Raw genomic sequence first — 22,284 nt, 5'->3', positions numbered from 1 at the left:
GCGGAAGAAACTTTCGGACCGCTCGTTCGTTTCGTTTACGAAAGTATTCGAGGCCGCGAAACGACGTTCGGTTATGCTTCCCTCCGACTAACTGGCGCAATCCAAGCAATTTGCGTTATTAAAAATTCCACCGTTAATTTCTGCTCGTCTGGCAGACCACAGTTCTGCCTTGTTTCCCGCAATTCTCTCTCTTTCCATCTTCCTTGCCGTTTCTTTTTCATTCCTTCTCCTTCTTCTACCTATCTTTTTTTGCATTTTTTTTTTTTTTAATACCAGGCGCGCCTCTTCAACGGAGAAAGCAGCAACGTTTCTCGGCTGTCTTTTTCGCCCACGAAACTATACCGCGATTTAGCGAAAAGTTTCAGTCAGACGGATGTAAATTTCTTTGGTAGCTTCGATTATGCGATGATGCATTTACGAGGTACCTCGTTACTTGTCTAATTACTTCACGCAGCCATTCAGGTTGTATGTTAATTAGGAATACAGGTTCGGGTCTAGGTTAGGGTCTTTGTTACGGAGGATAATCAAAGAGGCTTTCGGGCAAACTTGCCTGTATGATGTCTCCCAGATCGCCGCCCGGTGCACTGAAGGTGAGCTTGCAAATGTAAGGCACCTTGTCCTCCTTCGGTCGATGGAGCTCCAGGTCGTAAGTTTTACCCACGTCCCCGTAGTATGTTTTATTGCAGGCTGAAATACGAAGGACAAAGATCTCTCTGTAACGAACATTATCGATCGTCTTGTCGTCTAAGTTACTTGGCTTCAGGTCGCTTGAACACGAGCAGATCGAGCTTCGATTCTAATGGCGCGGTCGAACGATCAACAAGTTGAGAAGCGCGCTCTTACGAATCTAAAGTTAGAGAAATACTCGTCGAATTACCGTTATTCACGATTTTACGATTTATCACTGAAATTAATTATCTAGATAGCGAGATTTGGCTTTGCGATGTCTCCACACGCGCACGTTCTACCTTGGAACTTTCGACCGAGCCAAGTGACTGTACTTTCCTTTCGTTCGCTATGTCAAATCAAGGAATCGCGCTCGATCGAACGTCCTTGGCAGAAATCTTCGGCCAAATTTCCGTGTAATCGGTATCAAAGGGTTTATCGAGGTGAATTTCGAGGTCGACCGGGCAAAGAATCGGCTGGGGCGTTCGATGAATTATCGATGGCTCCGGGCTAGTTTCCTTTGTTCGATCGTTTTCCGCAGAAAAATTCGATTCGTCGCGATCTCCTCTATCTCGAGTTAAAAGGAGAACACCGGCTCTCGATCAAAGTCCCTCGTGAAAGGAAACGTATGTACTTCCTTCGGGGTAACGCGACGTATCCAACGTGTATCGATCAGGCGCTAATCATCGAACTATCATGGAAAAGCCGGTTTCCCATAGCTTTTCATTCGTATAACTTTTATTCGTAAACACTCGTATTGTTTTTGAAATGCATGCAACGATACGTCGAATGAATCGACGTATCGATGCCTCGAGGTCATGGACGTTTTGAGGTAACACGAACCGTCACTGAATTTGCGATAAATTGGACGCGCTGAATGGATACGAAGCTTTCACAAAAGTCTTTAAAATCGCGGATCAAAGCGACTACTGTAACTGGTTTCATTTGATTGTAATTACGAAATAACGCGAATGTGTTTATTTTTAAATTACCGATCAATGGATCTGAATTTTAATGGCCACTCGCGATTGTAGGAGGATGTTGAGTCGATGAATGGCGTATACAAACTGCGATACCTTTTCATAAATTTTGTCGAAACGCGCGCTGGGCCGATTAATGGGGAAGAGCGATCAAATTCTCGCCAAAACTTATAATACGCTACGGTAGACCGCGATAATAATTTGTAGACGAGTAACGGGAATAAATAATTATGCTAACGAATTTCACCGGTATAGTTGAAAAATAGGTATTCTTTTAAAAATTCAGTAATTAAAGTATATTCGTGGCGTACGCGTAGCGGCTCGCGAAAGTATTCGAACACCTACCGCTGGAAAATTTGCATGAATATATTATATGCATTGTATGAAACTTTTTGAAACTTTGTTAGCGGCGTAATGAGACACGACTATCGTGATTATACTAGTAAAATTGGAAAGCAGTCTGAAAATCTACGTGAAAGTTACAACACGTTTATTGCACATATATACCATGCGAAAAATTATGAACCATACAGAATGAACAGTGGTCTTAAACGTATAATTCGCGCTAAATATAATCTCGCCATATTGTGACTTACATTATAGCGAATAATTAATCTCGTTATATTATTACGAATAATTCAAATACCTTGGCGATCTCTACGAAGCGTGTACTTCTAATAAATATCTTGCAAATTTCATACATTTACAGTATTCTTTGTTTTTTATTTGTTAGAATATTTACAATCAATTCTCGTTGAGAATTTTCAGTAACTTCATTTGGCGTGATACAATGACATGGTTTATAATAGTTTATATTGTTGATTCTAAAAGATTTAATCTAAAGGGTATTTTCTTTTTAGTCTGCGGATCTGGTCCGTCGTACATTTACAGTATACACCTTCAAATCACAGTTTCTATATTATATATATGTAGTATCGTGGACGAAAGGCCTAAGAGATATCGAGCGAACTATAAACAATGTCGCGAGAAAGCCGAATTGCCGACAAGCCTAACAACGTATCGTCGGTCCTTCGATCGAATAGTTTCGCGGAAAAGGCCTGCGTGACCCTGGCCACGAGCGGTTGCGAAACACGTGCGTGGTGGGGTAAGACAAAAGACAAAGGGATGCTAAGGGAAAAAGACGAATTAACAGTCAGTGCCAGTCGAGAAGTCAGAGAGTGCGAACTGCGTTGTCGAGAGACTGTGATCCGCGTGAGAGAGAGAGAGCGTTGAATCCGTGGTGACGAGATTTGCAAATTAACTATCTAGTTGTCTTAATTATAATACGTTACAGTAATTAGTTCACGTTAAACAACCATCGTTTCCTGGTTAACCATCCATTTATTGTAAATAAACTAATCGTAGTAAAGACTCTACATATACATAGAAAGTTTCTAAGACCGTTGGAATACTTTGCGTTGGAATGCGTTGCGCGTATTTATTTTTTCTTCTGCAACGAACGATCCTCGAGTTCATCGCCGAGGACAGATTTCCCAGAGCGGTAGCATAATGGTTGAAAAATTTGTATCGTGTATGTCAAAGAAACCGAAACTCGCTCGCTGATTAAGTTACTTTGGCTTCCTCTATCGCATGCTCCGTGCAGAATTACATTGTGCAGGACGGCTACGTTACAATACTAGTTCATTGTGGGGCTTCAAGGGCTCATCATGCGCGTATATATAGGATGGAAATCGAGGCTGACGTCGGTGGTGGGCCAATACGAACGTATACACATATATACAGATGCGCGCGCGCGCTCGCACAAAAACACACACGGACACGCTATCGACGGGGTGAATGGGCCGAGAACACAATGCACGCCATTTCCAGGCATCGGGGTCTCATTCCTAATCAGAATCCTAGTTTGCCTGGCTAATAGCGCGCCTGAAATCTGGCCACCTTGTCTTCCTCGCGTCGTAACTTATCGCTATAACTAGATTACTCCGCCAATTTTCATCGTCCGTCGAATCTACACGAAACGTTTCACCCGTTAGTTTCGCTTCTCGCCATTGGAAATGCCATTACGCCTTTCAACGTATTCCATTTCATACGAGGCACCCGGTAGAAAAACGATCGTCCGTCGAAATTTTAAATTCCGTGGTAATTTGAAAATTGGATGGATCTCTATAGAAATTATTCCCTGTGATTTTAGGAACCAGAGAACGATTGTAATTATCGATAACGAATCCTAGATGCTTAGGGCTGCTATATGGAACGTTCTGCAACGTAGAATTAGCTGGAAATTTAATTTCAACGTTCGCAAATCGCGAGGTATCTCTTCTTTGCGGCCATTCGATCGGAGAGTTTCCTTTGTCGACCACGTTCCTCGTGTGTTATCCGGAAATGATACTCGAAGAATATTCGTTTTATTTTCCACCGATGTTTCGGTTTCATTAAGCTCTAGTTTTGACGGATGTGGCTATTCACGCTTAATTATTTGGCCCAGCCGGTGGATTGAAACTGGAGTTTTAATTTAGCGAGATGATTAAACTCCTCTAGTATCCAGGATGCGCATTGCAGTGGATGCCGTGAATTCTCGTATCGCGAGAGAAATAGAAGAAGTATCGAATATTTCGCAGAAAGTTTCGGCGACTGGCTGAATATCGGTGCTATTGGGGTTTAGCTGCAACTTCGAACCTCAATTTTTTATTGGATTTCCTGAAACGAGTAGAAGGAAAAGGGTTGCATATTTCTGCGAGGATAGTGGAACTTGAGAAAAACTTGAGAATGTCCTCCCTTCCCCATAAAAAGAGCGTTAAGTAATTAGCAATTCGGATATGGGAAATTTGGGAAAATTGGAAGATTATCGAGAAGATTGCGAGTAATGAAGATTCGGGAAAAAGAGAAGGTTCCTCGGTACTTGAGCGTCGATGCAAACGATTGATAAGCTGCACCAATCGGAACAATCGGGCCAGGTGTAATTGAATATTCGTTAGGTTTAATGACAGGATTCGGTATCGGAAACCGATAGTCGTCCGGCCGCCGCCTCTGTCGAAGTATTACGAATTCAGTTGGTGCATCTGTTACGTCAAATTACGAAAGTTCCCGGAGGGAAGCTGCTTGCCAGCTTCTCGGCTGCGTCTCCTCCGGCTGACTAATGACTGGCATCAACTACTTGGCTGCGTTTCGCTATGTCGGATACGCGTTCCTCTTCTCTCCGAGATGTGTCTGGTAATGGTGTTTGACGAATTATGGGCTTTTGTCACTGTTCAAAAGCAGTCGACCATCTGTACGCTGACGCGTCGTTTCTCTCGAAGCATTACAGCAACATTAAAACGAGAAGAAGATGGAGGAAAAAGGGGGAAAGACTTTCTGCAGCGTCGCGATTAATAATTCCTCTTGCGTATCTTTCCCCTTATCTTTCCTAAACTACTGTCCTATTTCCATCGTTACTCTTCTCTTTATCTCGATTCTACTTCTTTCTGTTTAGCCGGTTCGTCTTTATACTCGGCGATTTTGCCGCCGTTCTTGCCAGAAACCGGCGCGGATTCGGACAATACGCGGACAACGCGACTGTACCCGGAGCTGACCCGGTTTTCACGAAGCTTCGTGCCGTAGCATCGTAATAAATCCTCGACGCGTGACCCATCGTCCTTCTTGTGCCACTCCTCGTCGCGGGATTATATTTTATTACGCAATAAAATATGAAGTTCTCGCGCCGAGTGCTTTCCCATTTATCGCGCTGACGATCGCGACATCCTGCGCGACGCCCGATACTAAATCACGCGGCTACGCTAACTCGACTTTCGGATTTCGCCGATTTTGTCCTTCCCTCGCGTTCTATCGTTCGGCATTCCCGCGAGATAGTAACCGGCCGAAGATTTACGTAGAAAGTACTCGCGGATTCGTTTCAAATTTTTCAGTACAAGATCGTAACAAGGATGTAACTATTCTTTCTACGACCGAATGTTTCTAAACAGCGTCTGGGCGGATAAATCACGGGGCAAGCGGGAAGAAACGATGGAAATCGAATAGAAACGACGTAATGCTTCTCGTCAGGAATAAATGCCGTCCGTTCAACCGGGAAACTCGCGCGTATTTCGTGACTTCTACCAGCGAGAGGAGCACGAGAAGGATGAGAGGAGATAAGAAAGAACGTGTCGCGACTGAGAAAATTCCACCGTAAGAGATTGCTCTTTCAAAAATACCAGACAAACCTTGGGAAGTCTCGGGAACGGTAGAATCGGTGGAAAGTCGAAATTGAGAAAATTGGAATCGGGGCTGGCTTGCGAACGGGCTACTTTCCTTATTTCTTTGACTTCTTTCGTGCGTACCGGCATTAAAGGCCGCGCAGCCTCGATTTATCTTCCGTTTCGAAAGCAACGGTCCGCTTTGAGGCCACGTTAGACCGAGTAACGCGTTCTCCGACGCGGTAAAAAGCCCGGGACGCCGAGGAAAAGAGTTGCGCGCCGCGATACGAGATACTTTTACGAGCGGTGCAGGATTTTCTGCGGGATATGCTCGCCGCGGAAACCGCTGCGCGAATGTCGGTCGGGTTTTATGCGCTTCCGGGCCTCGTGTGATTGGTACGAGGCCGGTAAAGGGATCCGGGATTACGTGCCCGATGATGATGATTCGCTTTCATCGCTTTCGTAACGCGTTTCCACGCAGCAACTCGCTCGATTAGAACGGCATGGGAGATCTTGAATTTTGAATTCGGATAGGTTTTTCGCGCGTTTCGGGATGATAGTGGACGTTTAAAGTGGATTTCGTACGATAAATGTGATCGCGGTTCGATCGTTTTTCGTTTCTTGCCACATTTTCCACGAACGTTATAATCGGACGTAAAATTAGAACGAAGCTTACGCCTTATCCGGCGATTCAATCGTTTCCTCAGGATGTTGCAACTTTAAAGACGTACACGTTGCTACGATTCCTACTCGTTAGTTCGAGATTCGTGGGTTCGGTAAAAATATTCTTGCGGATGTAATTTTCGCCAGACGTTTAACGATCGACGCATCGATTCCCGTCGCGTTTAAATTATTCTGTAACCGGATCGATCGTAATATCTCGCTTCTTACTTTTCGACGAAGAGAATGCGAGGTAGCGGAGCTTTTTAAAAAATTCCGACGGACAATAATCGACCGGGAGGGTTATCGAATTCTAAGCACGATTCGAGTCGATTGAATCGGCTGGAAGCCTGTTGAGCCCATCATCTGAGCCAGCCGTACATCCAATTTAGCGTCTCCTTTCTTGTCATTCCGGCTCCGGTGAATCTAGTTTCCGTGAAGATCCATTTGCAAGAGAGATGTACGCCAGGGCGCCACCGGGGGAAGCCAATACGGGGATACCGTGCGATCAGTGGCCTATCAACCGGAGTGCTTCTGCGGCTTCCCCCGTTGAATAGAAAAAGAAAATCATTCGTGGGACGTTTGATCGCGAGCCGAGCGAGACCGACAGATTTCTCCTTCGCGGAATGTCTGCGATCATTTGGCTTCCATTCTTCCACCGGCAATTACGTCCCTTTCTCTCGATATTTCGATCTCCTAGCTTTCAACGGCGATGAATCTCTCCGTTATAGCGCCGTAAGGTCGGTCAATTCGTTAAATCTTAAAGTTTGCATAGAGTTTTCATAGAGTAATTTAAAAGGTACGCGGCTTTATATTGGAAAAAGACGATCGAATAGGAAAGCATATTATAGAAAAAGGACAAAATACGTTTCGTTGGAATCGTGCTTTCGCCCGGCAAAGAGCAGAGTTTCGCTTGCAACCTTACGGGAATCTGGAACAACAGAGAAATTAGGGAAATGCAGTTGGGGTGGGGGAATTTCGAGGCGATGTTACGCGTGGCTGGCGTATCGCCAATTGCAAACCGGGCCCTACTTGGCAACGGGGATTTAACTGCAGCGTATAAACAAGTTGCACGCTCGCCGACTGCTCGCGATTACCCGTTTAGAACAACGGCGAAATACTGCCCCGCGAGGCAATCAATTCCCAAAAGTTTCCAACTGTGGTTCCCTCCTTCCGTTGCTCATTTTCCAAATGAACGTATTTAAATCTACCCCATATTTCACCGCGCTATGATCTATCGGTAATTCATAAATCGTGCGACTCTCGTTTTCTTTCCAAGTTTGTCTCGCTGTAGCAGAGAAACGCTTCTCCCTTTTTAATCATCCGGTGTCAGGATCACGTGGAAACGGAGAAAAGCGTCGCCTTGACGCGTCGCGAGAATTCCATCCGGAAGGCTGGAGGAGGGAAAGAAATTCGTCTAGCCGTTTATCGGGGCTAGACCAAGAAGGGTAGCTGATAGCCTGCGGCTAAGGGAGAATTCAGGGATCGTTTCCTCGTCGTTCGTTCTTGTCCCTTTTTCTCCTTTTTTCCTCCTCCTCGTTCGAAACATCGCAGCCGGAGGCGACGGATGCACATGAACGTTCTTGAACGAACGCGCAAGGATCGACGTGGCGCGGCGAAATATGGAAATAAAGTACGCGCACGGATAAACGACCGAGACGATAGCTGCGGGGTGGATGCAGCCTCACGCGGGTGCTCGTTTTCAAAAGGATACCAACCGCTTTCATGCTTCGACGTCGCTCGTGAATCGAGCACACCTGGAATTTTTAATCGCAGTCGTCGCGTCTCGAGGACTTCCACTTTTTCACTTCTTTCTAGTTCCGTGTGGCTTATCGTTCTACCTGGATTGAGTTACCGAGAAACAAAAGAGGAGAGTAGTGGGGAAAATAGATATAAGAATTCTATACCAGACAAGCATTTGCAGGAAGGGTGGAGAAAAGGGAAGGATTTTACAAAACGTATTTCGATGAACGACGATATTTCTTACTTACGTTAAGTTAGTTAAACCAATACATTTTTATGTGAGAATTCATGGTGGCTATCAATTATTTTTTGACTCTCAAGCACGCAATTGTCAAAATAGAAAAGCAGAAAACTGTAAAAAGACCTTGATCCTTCGCAAAAGTTCAATGTAAGTTGTCGATTTTTCTGATCGCGATTCGAAGGCACAGTTTTGCGATATTTGTTTTCTTGTCAGTCGGAGGGTTAGCGGTTGATAAACGGCGAAAAACAAGGGGGATAGGAGGTAGGGAGCGAGTTCTCATTGAAAACATTACGTTCGCCATGATCTGTGTCGGTTGAAAGGCGTCGAGCACCCGTTGACGATGTCGACGTCTCGTTGCGCCTCGTAAATTGCGAAAGCTCACAGAGATGCGCGCTGTACACTATCTGCCATCCTCTTTCATCTGCCACAAGTCTGTTCTACCCTATGGTGTCCTTCTGTTCCACGTTACACCGGTACATTCGTACGCTTCATTCAACAGAAAGTTTCATAAAACCGAATTTGTTGGTTCCTAGCTATCTTTTCTTTCTTGTTTCGGTTGTTCCCCCTTTTTGTAACAGAGATTGTTTCGCGCAGATAAATGTGCTGATTTAACGGGAAAGTTAAACTCGTTGTTGGATTGGTCGCTACGGGGTAAACTAACATGTATGAATTTCAATGTATCTTCACAGGAATGCTCTGAATTTTCTTCGTTTCCCTTCTTTTTTTTATCAAAGCATTGTTTCGATTGTAAAAGTGCTTCTTTTTTTAACGTTGTTACACGGGGGACGATCGAGACAAATTTAAAACTGACGAGGGACGAAACTGATAGACTAATTAGACTCATTAACCGCCGAATTTTTCCATTCACCACCTCTTTATCTTTCCGAAAAAGGTTCGCGAAAAAGATTTCTGCCGAGAAAAATTCCCTGCAGATTTCCTTTTATTTTCCAGAAGCGGGAGAAATAATCTCTATGACGGAAGAAAAAGGGAAAAGAACGAACGAAACGTGATATTAATTACAGACAGGTCACTGAACCGCGAGATGGAACAGGATCCAGCGTTCTTCGGGCCGTGTGATCGTTTTCAGTTGGAAGCTTTGTTGGCAGTCGGTGGAAAGGACGGATTACACCAAGATCCCAATACTTTGCCGCGGGTCGCTGTTTTGTTGCCTGACGAAACAACGCCGTCCGCGCGAGAAAGGATACCACGGTTGCGTATACAACGCGCAGTTCGCGATTCCTATTAAATAAACTGCAGACACGCGCGCAGCTGTATTTAAGCGAACCAACACGTCTCTGGCTGGCTGTTTAGTCCCGTAATGGCACAACGCCGCTTTTATACGCACGCAAGAACTGCCACCGCCTTCAATTCCTCTTCCTTCTTGCCTTTCGCCTCTTTCCCGCTTTTCTATCGGGCCCTTGCTATCTATAGATATTGTCGGTTCGAACAGGAAAACCGACGAAAGTACGCGGAATAAATATCACGAAACAAGTGGCTTCGTTAAACGAGTCTCCATTTCCGCGTGCCCTTTAATTTTTTTACCATCAGATTTCTATCTCGTCACAGAACGAAAATTGGCGCTGATTTTGGTCCCTTAGTTCGGTAGAAACTTCTTAGAAACAGTAGCTAACAAATGCTGTAAACGGTGGAACGGTAGAATAGAACGTTACGACGACAATTAGACAAGATGAGCGTCATAAAACGTGGCTGCGAGAACAAATGCAATTTCCAAGTTACTCGGCGTTATAGAGGGTTAATTACCTTTTGTATGTGTCTTTTCATGTAGCGAGAGGCCGAATGTGTGTGAAAGGTATTTCGTAAAATTTGCAAGCTTACGCCGGAATTTATTTTAGGGCGTGCGTCGGACAAACGAGAACGAGAAGGTTTTGAAGTGGCTCACAGGGAGCAGCGTTTCGTGCTTTGAAATCGCTTCCTGGCCCAGAGGAATGCGTTTAAAAGTTCGGAAACAGGGTTTATCGAAGCATCCGAGGTATTTGGTGTCTCATAATTATACACGAACCCAATAAAGCTTCTAAGAAAAGAATTCGAATACGAGACCAAGTTAAAAAAAATTCTGGAATTCTACGTCGACGTAACGGTTAACCCTTTGCGTTTTCGTACCGTCGTAAGTCACTGGTGAGGCTTGAAAAAATTCGCGTACGACGACACGTCCGCTATATGAGAAATCCTTTTTCAGAAAATTACCACCTTCTCGTATCACGATGTTATAACATTCCGTCGTACTAAACGTGTGCAAACTCTTTAATTAACCTTTAGCATTAACACGACAGCTACGAAAAGAGAGAAAATAGTAAAAAACGCATCGGCAATTCGCAGAGTGGCCGCTAGCAGAACGGAAGCGGCGGGCGACGGAAGAGGGAGGTTTTCTCTTTGACCTAAATGGCCGTGCAGTTGGCCGGTGGCCAGTTCCCTGTGTCCGTGCACTCGGCATCCAAGCCTTTACTTATATTTTTCGATATCAATTTTCCCAGGACCGATAAATTAATCGGTTGCCAGTGGCGACCGCTCGTTGCTTCCTGCTCGTAAAATGTTTACGCGCGTCGCCAACGCTACAGGAGAATTAAATTTCCCTTTATGCTTGTACGGAGGAGGTTGTGCAACCTGCGAGAAACGAGGTAAACGAATGGGCCGCTGTAAACATAGAAACGCGACGCGACAGTGCAGCAGCAGTTACATGTACCGCGCTCATGAATTTTCTGTTTCTTCTATTTGTAATTTCTGTCTCGGTCGTCTGTGCATTAATATTTTCATAAAGTATGTTATTTCGGAGTTTTGATGAATTGCTCGACGCGCTAAGAGGAGAGAATTTAGTTTAGTTTATTTAAGGACTTACTTAATCGTATTTTATCTTTCATTAATTTTCTTATCGCGTTCGTCATTAGTTTCAGTTGCATTGTTTTTCTGAGCAATTTAGATTACGTAAAAAAGGATTTACCGTTATTATCCCGTTATTAAAGCCACTGATTTGTCTTGTATATTAATGATAACTATTAACATGTTTTGAAAAGGCGCGTTAAATTCCGCGCGAAATTATTGCGAAACAGCGCCAGCCAATCAGAGCGCGTTCTTAAGTTCGACGGGGCCCGTGACGTCACTTTCACATAACGCTCGGCAAGTACTGAGTAACACGGAATTTCGTATTCTTTTATGATTTTGTTCAAATTTTTCTATCAAATTCGAGTGATTTGTCGCGAAGGTAGTGTTGCATAGTGAAAATGGAATCCGGAATCAGCTGTGACGACCCGCAGTTCATGAATATATTGGAAACCTGTTTGTGTGTAGAAATTGAAGCAGCCAAGGGCACGTCCTCTGGTAAGTAACCTCTTTATTTCACTGTTACTTGCCATTTTCCTTACAATAATGTCATATGCATCGATGTTCGTGTTAAATTATTGTTAGTTTATGATATTTGATATCCCATATCGTTTGACATTTGAAACGATACTTGACAGCTTTTGAAGTGATTAACATCAATTAATATTTGAAATAACATTGACACTATTAAATAAATGTCGCCAAAATCATCCTTTTAGCTACTTGAAATAAGATAGCTTTTGTCGGATTGGATATTATGTATAATATAGGTTATGTATGGTTCTTAATATTTTAATAACACGTACATAGAATCAAATTTTATGATTTATTTGTGACATCTGCAAGTACGATACTACGAAAATCGTGTTTTTTATAAATTTTTCTAAGAAGTTGCAAATGAAATAAAAGAATTGAAGACCAAGGTGCAGACACAATTGCAAACGAGAAAGGAGTTGAAAGAAACGGCAAAGAACACGGAGAATAATATTGTGATTTTAACTAACATTTTAAACAAGTACGTAAGGTAATCGGATCAACGCTACTTTGATCTATTCATTAGGTGTATCATATTGAAAACTCGTTCATAGGCACAATAAATACATTAACGAAATTTCTAATAAAATCGAGCTAATGAAACTTAATTTGGATAACGACTACAAAGTCATGGAATTGGACTGTGGACAATATGAGAGTATTTACAACGAATACGAAAGAGTATGGGAATCATACCACGTACGTAATTTTCTTTGCATCGCAATGTAAAATTCCAGATGAAAATCGGAAGATCGTCTCGTTGAATTTCATTCTACGATTGCAACGTTATTTAGGCAAAATACGAAGAATTTCCTTTGGCCAAGGTGAGGAAAGAAAACAAGGCAAAATTAGAGAAGCTTCGAATTGATAAAATGGTGGTGGAATATAAGATCAACGAGTTAGAGAAAATTTTGAAGCAGAGAGAGCGGATTACGTGGCTGAGAATGCGCGCGAAAATCGTCGAGCTTGCGCGCGCAATTTTAGACCATATGGGACTCGACAAAGAATGGGAAGATCTTAATCGAAGTATCGAAGCACGCGAGAAGGAGTTGAATACGATCAAGACGGAGGTTTTTTTCACAACGTTTTACGAATTTTCGAGATTCTCAATTTTCTTTTCAAAGCACGATTCTTATAGAGTGTCATTTACGGTTTCTTCCGATTCTTAGCTAGCTGTACAGTTGAAGAGGCAGGAGGAAGAGAAGAGAGATCGAACGTTGAAGTTGCTGGAAATGCCACCGCCAAAGATTAATTTCTCTCACATGCGCAAGATTTACCATGGGTCGAGGATCGGCTCGCACAGTGGCTGGGAAAAAAATTATGAGAATTCCATAGGTGCTCCTTCACGTTTTATCACGAATCCTTCCTTCAGAGAAGGGCTTTGAGGATATTTTCTTTTTTCATACTCGACCATCTTTAGTTTAATTAAATTATTGTAGATTTGATCTCTCGATTTCGCATCCAACACATCCTTATACAAATTTTATTCATCTGAATAATAATTATGATGATGATAATAATAATAATAATAACAATAATAAGATGATTTATCTGAAATTAAATTAAGAACTGATTCGTCGAATTCAGATTCCCTATCAGTGGATACCTTGATGTTGGAAGAAATGTGTCTATCAGAAGGTAACAGCGTACAATCGCCGTCAAAAATTACAATCCATATCGGGGAAGATCAGAGTATTCCTCATGACCGTCCGATCGATTCAAAGAGTCCTCCCCTGGACCAGGGACAGCAGGAAATAGAGCACGAGGATGTAGCAAGCGAGGTGGACGAAATCTCGGTTTCAGAACCGATCGATGCAGTCGAGGAGGAAGTGGAACAAGGAATGGGCCAGGAACTGGAGCACATGGACCAGCCATCCGATCTTTCGAAAGATAAGCACACAAGCCAACGTTGCGAGGATCTTGAGGAGGAAATGGATGATCCCGTAGCGAAGAAAATGAGATTGATCTTGGATGAAGGGAAGTTTGTGGCGACACCAATGAAGATTATTCCATTGGAGAAAACGAAGAGTCGTTCGGTTGATCCATCCCCTCGTGCAAGAATCGCAAGGATTGAGACAGTTCGCTACAATATGTCTCCGATGACCAAAATAGAGAAAAGTAACTCGGGTCGAGCTGTATTATAGGCCAAAAGAATTGGTTGATCCACATTTTTTATACAACTAAAAATTCTGTAGCATTGGAATATATTACTAAAATTTTTAACGTAATCCCCCTCAACTAAATCTTTTGGCTTCTAGCATTGTATATTTCCTGCTATGAATAGAACCTAGCGTGTTTTCAGCAAATAATGATTTAGTCGGGCCAAGGAAAAGTCAGTTGACAAATCAATTTGTTGAATCAATGATGACGAAGACGCCTTCGGCAAAGAAGCCTGATCAAGACAAACCCAACCCCTCCAGTATGTTTACTCCTCGTCACTACGATTTCTCTGATACCAGTGACATGAGTTTCTGTATGGATAACAATATGAACACTCTGAAAGGTATTACCTTTAGCTTCTCTACTTTGCAATCTTGGATTTATCTTATACTTTTCTATTTCGTCGTTTATTGGCTGTATCGCGTTCAGCTGATCAAATATCGTTGTACGGAGGGTCTGTTCGAGATTTCTGCGAGTGTTCCAACATATCCAGGGCCATCGAGGACGCAATCCCAGAGAGCAGCGCAAACGATCCATCGACTAGCAAGACTTACAATTTGCCACGTACTTACGATACTTCTGATCGAAGGCTTCCATCATTTCGCTTCCCCCCTCTCATACTTATTTTCTTGTTGCAGAATTCGATTTCAGTAACATTCTGAAACGTAACTCCAGCGGAAAGAATCTCTTCTAAATCCGAGCCGTCTCGAAGAAAGTCGATGTTCATTTAAAAGTTCTGTATTTGTTGTAAAACCTCGTTTGGACGAAATAAAATCGCGTGAAGCGAAGCTGAATGGGGCAATTTTTCTGGAACGGTAATAAGGCCGGTTCTCGTTCGTTTTTCGCCCGAGCTGAATAATATTCGAGCGAAATTACGCGTGGTCGTAATTTTCACCCTCGACAGTCGGTAGAAAGCGTCCGGTGGCTCGGTTCCGTTCTAAGAACCCGGGAAAAGGAAACATGAAAGATGCGGACGGGGGACGAAAGAGGCACACGCCAGGCTGGAGAGGGAGAAAGAAAGAGCACTCGGCTCGACGACTGGAAAGTAGGTCCTTTAAAGCGCCCCTTTGTGTGCCACTCTTTAAAGACCATTGCCACCGACATTTAATCTTCTGTCTGGATGTTTGTGAATTATTTAAAGGACCAACATGCGACGTCTTGTAATCAAACGTTAGATCGTTACATTTTTTGACAAATGACAAGACTTTTCTATGCTCCTACTTTATATGGATATCAATTTTTTTTGTCGCGACTTATAAAATTTGTTGTGGAAGAGTGAATGTTGGTTGTATTCGTGTATATGTACATAAGTTTTTGAAAGGTTCTTTATACGAACGTTAAAGTAAATGGAGTTACTGTCTGAAGTTGCTTTCACTGCAGGAAAATTCTAAATTGTTATTAGGAACTGAGCCACTTGTGGTTCTTTTAGGGGAACCTTCTGCGAAGTAATGACGCGAGCAAAACCCATTCGAGTATAGAGTTTTTTAAAGAAAAGAAACTTAGATTCTAGTTGAAATTTTCCAACTTGTAAGGACTCGTTATTGACTATTAACTGAAATTACTAAATAATTCTAAAAAAGAACAACGTGCAGAAGATTAAACGATACCTCTAAGAAAAAAGACAGAAGCATAGCACTTTGCCCCTGGTCCCCTTCGTTCCTGGGGAATTTGTTATCGAGAAAGACGTGCGAGGAATAACGAGGCTGGTGAACGGTAACTTCTTAATAAAACCCGACCAGTACCGCTTCGTCAAGCCTCGTTCTTGCGTATAATTGCTTTAACCGGTATAATTGATATAAATTAGCCGGGCTCGCGTGGAGAATTCATAGGAGTCGCGGGAAGAATACCAAAGTTTGTTATTACCTATCGTAACTTTCACCAATGGACAGCCGACTTCCGTTATGAATGCAGTTTATAAAAGTAGTCGTATCCATTGGTGATACATCGTCGGCTTATTTTCAAACCTCCGACGTCGACGGAAATAGATGAGAAAATTTAATAAAAAAAAAGAGAGAAAAAAGAAGAAGAAAGAGGAGACAGGAAGGATGAGAGGAAACGGAAGGAGCGAGCTTAAGGAAATTCATAATTGTGCCAGCCAGCGTCTTTGTTTAATGAAAAATGGAAGCGAGCCGTCGGGAGATCTCTTTAAAGAAGATGTCTTACCGTATTCCTGTAATCCTCGAGATACTGTATCTTCCCTTTAGACGGACGGATTATCATAGAAAAGAGAAGAACTACAGACTTGGCATTGGAATATAAATCGTCTGTTTTTTAATAAAGTCGAAGGAAGTATGATTACTTGCGACTGGACATTGTATAAAACATTCAAGGTGGATCTCAAATTAAAGCAGGTATATTTTGGGAACTTTTTCAAATTCCATCATCACGTTTCCTCCAAATAAAGATTGTATTTACATATTTGTAACGTTTCTATTTTCATTGTGATAATAAATAACGAAACAACGAAATAACGAATCCCTTTTACGGCGATTATAACGTATCATTGAGTTAGCTGTAACTTATTACTTCAATTCTATCATTATATCGCATCATTTCACGATCTACTATATCGTTATCGACATCCAACACGTTTTCACATCAGCCGGAACACCATTTCCTTGGCCAGTTTCGCTGACCACTCATTTTTTATCTGTTTCACAGAGAGCAGGCTGTTTTTCTTTCCGGATGGAAGACCCGGTTCCGTGGCTACGTGACTGGAATCCGCCCCCGCCATTGGCACGCCACTCTTCTTCAGTTGCTGGAATCAGCTCCAGTACTCCAGCTTGGATCATCTACGACCCGGTGCACCTTCATCGAATTCGGTGAGTGTACCATCGGCTTGACTGTTTTATCAACGGGACTCGTGCTCCTTTTTTTCTCTCTCTCTTCATCATCGGCGAGCATAAAAAGAGAACGGAACAACGTCTGAATCAGGTAGCCACAACGTTTTACGATCCAGTCTCTTGAATTACGATCATGGTGGAAAAATGGGGATCGAAGACGAGCCACTGAGTCAGCTGGAACTTGCTTTACTTCGCATCGGGGAACGGTCCTCTAACGGTCTCAGCGGAGAATCAATTTTGAACTGTACATTATCGAACTGTATAACTTGTCCCATAGTTATAGCCCGATTCAGGAAGCGAGTAACTATCGCAAGGCATATACGATCGAAGTGAAACTTGCTAGGAATAGATCGGTTATGGGTATCGGAAAGCCGAGGCGATGATTGGATTCGATGTTTATGAGATCGTTACAGGGACGTTCAATGTGCCTTCGCCTAGTAAAGCGTAAGAGTTTGATTGTTAGCCCAGCTTTACAGATACATTGAGTATTTTTCCCAACACTTGGTTAAATGATATTTAAAACGCGACATATTCGTTCGTTAATTCCTTCCTTATTGCTATTCATTTTGAAGTATTGAGTCGAGTAATAAATTTATCTTTTTAAAGTTTATCATTTTATATGAAATACATCTATATAATTGACTATGTATTTTTTATTAAAAGTCAAATACATGTATCTTTACATTCTTTAGACAATTTTTGTAACATTCTTCAAAAGTATATACTTCAGTAAAAGGCGGACGAATTTATTATTCAATCTCGTATATTCTTCAAAGATTAGAAAAGCTAATTTTTAAACAGTCAGTTAAGGACAGTTTATAGAAAATGGAAATACAACCACGATATTATAAAACAGAGTATATCTACAGTAGTTATAAAAAGTATTTGCACGTCGTTTATGATATCATTCGCATCCTACAATAGATAAACGCAATGAAAATATATTAAATTCCCGGTGAAATATAGAACCTGATAAAGAAACGCTTTGTCAGTCGCTAGTATATAAGAAATAACGTCATATATTCACCGAAAGTCACTTAAATTTCAAAATCAATAAGTCATTTCCTCTCGCTGTGATACTTTTTTTCACTTGTTTTTCGATCTCCATTTATCAGTAACGCGCAATATCCGCAGGCTTAAGCAACCGAGCCATAATTAACCAAAAATTACGACTCAGGCTTAGGATTGGTTAAAGGCTACGTGGATTTATACCTTGGGTCGTGTTCTCTCTGCAAATTCCTTGTTGATAACGATGATTTACAGCGTCTGGACTCCCGCCGTGATCTTATTAGTCTCATTATAATGATCGCTCCGCGAGACAATGTGCCGGCGATGTATCTACACGGGACGGGGACGGGGACGGGGATGGGGACGTTGATCAATTGGCGAGTTTATTGCGAAATAATTGCGTAGCCATGCGGCTCCGTGCGTTTTCGCGACTCTGATATATTATTCTCGTTCGTCGAGCAGCTTATCGGCGCAGCAGGGAGGAAAGCTCGCAAGCTTGAAACTCGCGCCGCGATTTATATTTCGCGTTACGTGCGGCTGGGTTAATTGTTATCAGGCTGGTTGAGCTTGTGCTCCGTGAAGGTAGCTAGATAGGCTGGTGTTTCGTGTGCTTTCCGCTGTGGGGCAAATTACGAGACGTATTCAAGGCAGGTTTTTATAATCCACCTCCCCTCTCCGCCCCACCGACTGAAATTCGTGACTACGAATTTCATGCAATTTTCCTAACTTACGAGATAACGAGGTTGGAATAACATCGTAGAATTTGGTGAAAATCCTATTATTGTGAGATCAGAATTAGCGTATATCTAAAATCACAGGTTGTATTTTTAAAAGATAGAAGCTGCGCAAGTAAAATTAGGTTGAGTACAGAATCTCGACGAGATACGAATGACAGAAGGACGTAAGAGCTTTCCTTTAATAGTTGGCACCTTGTCAACTAATCGAAATCAATATACGGAAATACGAGGTAACACGGGCCAGGAGCAAACAAGAAGCCACTGCCAGCAACTTCGAACGAGGATCGACACCTCATAAGATCTGCAGACGCACAAATTGCCTTCCATCAACGTATCTGTCTATCCCGTGTCTCTCCATTCCTCGAACACCATAGACTTGTCGTTAAAAACTACTTCTCCACGGCAAATTGCCAGCATTTAGCAACCACGAGTCAATGGCTTTATTCTTCCTAGTTAGTTGAACCTCGAAGACGTATAAGAACGAAGGGTTTCTCCAAATCCGCTCGTAACGCGTTTCGCGCAGGCATTCCAGAATATCCGGTTTTCTTAGGCTGCCGCCGCAGCAATTGTAAATTCCACCTCTGTTTCGTTTAATCTCACCGCGAATATTAAGGTAACCAGGCTCGCATTTATAATCGCGTAACGTTTTCCGTGGTGTTTGGTGTTAAGCGGCCGCGTGAAGACAATAAGAGGAAACGCGGTTGCTTTATGTTGCTGGCGGTTTTGTGTTAAGGGAAGCTAGGGAGATCGATAGCGTTTAATACGTCGTGTGCTCGAATAAGGGGAACCGCCCAAGTGTGAGACGCGAAACGAATGCCAATGTATTTAATTTCTCGTTTGGTTTCGTTGGCGGGTAGCTGACGTTAATCGAGGATTAATTATTTCTGGCTTTTAACCGGGCAAAGAGTATTCTACACTAACTACGGTAGCGATATATACAGTCAGTCGCGAAAGTCACACGCTTATCGAATTCTCTCTACCTGACTTACCCGAGAAATTGAAAACGCACTTTGCCACGCAATTATTTATATCGCGTTACGTATCGATACAATTATTGTTAATGTGTTTCTACAAAATTGAAACAAGCTGAAATATAAGGGAAATATATGCAACCCTGGAGACCTAGAAAGGTAAGGTAGATGTAACATTTTTTTCGCCTACAAATATTTGCTAAAAGATCAAAACTTTTATGGGGAGTCTTAACTCTGTGTTTATTGATTTTTTCTGAAATAAAATTTAAAAACGCCAGAGTAATATTTAGAACGTTATCTGGCTGTATATCCAGCGGAACTTTGTGTGCTTACACCCTGTGGCAAATGTGACTGGATTGTAAAAAGATACAAATTCTTGTGCGAGCTGATATGAAAGTAGAGTACCTTCGATTTAGCGTACGATTTTTCCATAATTTTGAAAGGTAAGAACGCGACAGCTTGTTACGAACGTAATTGTATTTTTCGCTGAAAAAGAGATTAACTTTAGACATTTGTAAAAATTCAAGCGATTAAGATATCAAAAAAAATTGCGCGCCACAGTGTAGATACAGATGTGATAAAGATTTCGAGTTAATCGGATGAAGAGTTTGAAAGATCAAAAAACATTGTTTCGAGAAAAGCGCGTTTAAGGTTTTAGGTTAATCTTTCTCTGCAATAAAAGAACGCACTCGTATTCGGTGTTATAACTAAGCCATTTTTTAGAATTTTAAAATACCATTTTAACATGGTATTCTATACGTACGGAGCTTTAAAAAAAAACGCAGAAGAAAGTTTCGAGTTTTTGAAGTCGGCGTGATTGCACATTGAAAAAATGAAACATTTGAAAACTTTCTAATTTTCTAAGTAAAATTCAAAGTAAATTACGTTAGAAATTGCAAAACTTTTGATTTTATCTGTACCTTAAAATATCTTATATTTGATGGGACGTATGTGACTGTAGGTCGTAGAAAAATCGTGTCAGTCATCGACTAACGAGTTTGTAACGTAGCGTGAAATAAGCGAGAAATTAGTTTTGAAGTAATGCGAGTTTAATTTTGAATAGCGTTTTCGTTTCCGAATCGATTCCAAACAGCGATCCACGACGAAGAATCGAGAAAGTTGAATATTGCCGTAAATTTTCGAATACCTTACGCGTCTCAAATATCGAATTCTCCTTAACGGGGAAATATTTCTTCCCACTTTATAATCTTGGTAAAATACCTCGGAGAAAATATTCGAGAACATTTCCAGTCCCTTACGTAAGATGCTCCGCTGCATGAAACTTTAAAGTAGGTTATCAGGTAATCTCGTTGCTTTCCATTCATATTCCATTGTTTCTTCGATATCTGGTGAAAAGGGCGACGAAAGTTTCCACGTAACTTGCTCCCTGATCGCTTTCCATCCTAGTTCTTTCCCGTTCCACCGCCTGTTTCGAAACTTTCTTTTACAGAAGGATCGATGAAACGGTGGGAAAGTCGTGTCATTAATTTTTCCGTCTGTTTCCTCGGAGCGGCAGGGTCGAACAAACAGGCAAATATTTTTCCTAACGCGTCGCCTCTACCCCTTTTCCTCGTTGCTTCGGCGAACGAGACTTCCGCTTAGTTCTCTTTGAAGCGGCGAATAAAAGTTGCAGCTGCAATTTGCAGGGGCCGATATCGTTCGTCGAACGCGATTCGCTTTGTTAAACGAATCGTTCCAGTTCGTCCGAGTTCACTGCAATAATCAACCAAGTTCTTTCCATTTCAAACGAGATATCTTTAATTATTTTGTCGGTTTCTCGTTAACCGTTTGGTTAACATCGACTTTCTTTTCAATGATCGAAACGCGCGAGACATTTCCTTGAGGGATAAATCATGAGAATTAAAGGGTCGTACGGGAGTTTAGGTCGTTTTTGCTCTCGCGGATTTCCCGGGCAAACTACCCCCATTTTGTCACGGTCTGTCGATAGCAGCTCATCTGAGTAAGGGAAACATCCCCTGTCTTTCGTGGACCGAACGATTTCATCATGGATCTCGTAAAACGGTGACGCTCGTTACTGTCCTCCATATTTTCGAAAATTTATTTCCCACGTTTTTACGCAGTCGTTCGTTTTAAATCGAACGATTCTTCGAATCCCCTTTTCCTTCCGACCATCCTTTATTCTTTTATATATCTCTCTTCTTTTTATCGTATTTCTATTTCTCTATCAATTCCAATCGACGCTCGTTCGCGTCAAAACGATCACGAATTCTATCTTCCGATAGAAATGCAAATTTCGTAATTTCTTTCGAAATCTTTTTCGAAACCCGAATGCCATCGAACGATATAAGAAGTGAGATTTTTAGCGCCGTGTTTATAAAATGAGTCGTATAAAATATTTCGCGTCCGATCAAGTAGATTTCGTTTGTTCCACGAACGAACACATTGTGTTTCGACGATTCCATTAACATTGGCGTCGCACGATCGGAGGCTCGTACGGTCTACTCTGCCAAGGGTTAAATCGCGTGGAACCCGTGCCACCAGCTCGGAATTATTTACAGCAAATGGCGGAACGATGTCGCGTGGTCATCGCGCCGGCGGCTTGTCGCCTCGATTAATCTATGACATTTCCGATTTTGGTGCCATTATCGAAGGAGTTGGAAATTGAACGATATAGGATACCAGACGTTATATGGCGAATTATTGTCGTTTATAACTGAAATGGAAGACGAAAAGACAATTATTCGACAAGACACTATTTATACAATCGCCACCAGAGAAAAGTGGTTTCAAAATTTTGGGATGAAATTATCAATGG

The 22,284-nt window shown here is 42.1% G+C and overlaps 1 protein-coding gene and 1 non-coding gene across 6 annotated transcripts in view; one reads left to right on the top strand and one right to left on the bottom strand.

Moving 5' to 3' along the window:
• Positions 1-22,284, bottom strand: part of LOC100648174 — a 177,929-nt gene that overhangs the window by 32,533 nt on the left and 123,112 nt on the right. For all 5 annotated transcript variants that reach the window (XM_048410445.1, XM_048410448.1, XM_048410447.1 and 2 more), the window contains one exon: positions 551-687. In XM_048410445.1, coding sequence (XP_048266402.1) covers positions 551-687 — 137 coding nt within the window. The remainder of the gene's footprint in view (positions 1-550; positions 688-22,284) is intronic.
• LOC110119679 lies at positions 10,688-14,737 on the top strand. Its single transcript, XR_007225818.1, has 8 exons — positions 10,688-11,753; positions 12,144-12,488; positions 12,584-12,859; positions 12,959-13,124; positions 13,377-13,907; positions 14,092-14,292; positions 14,379-14,513; positions 14,588-14,737. It is a non-coding gene; the product is annotated as an uncharacterized LOC110119679 (transcript).

Source organism: Bombus terrestris, chromosome 11 (genome assembly GCF_910591885.1).
Source record: "Bombus terrestris chromosome 11, iyBomTerr1.2, whole genome shotgun sequence".
Taxonomy (NCBI): Eukaryota; Metazoa; Arthropoda; class Insecta; order Hymenoptera; family Apidae; genus Bombus; species Bombus terrestris.
Note: the sequence above shows the minus strand (reverse complement) of the source record. Positions and strands in the feature narration are given on the sequence as shown.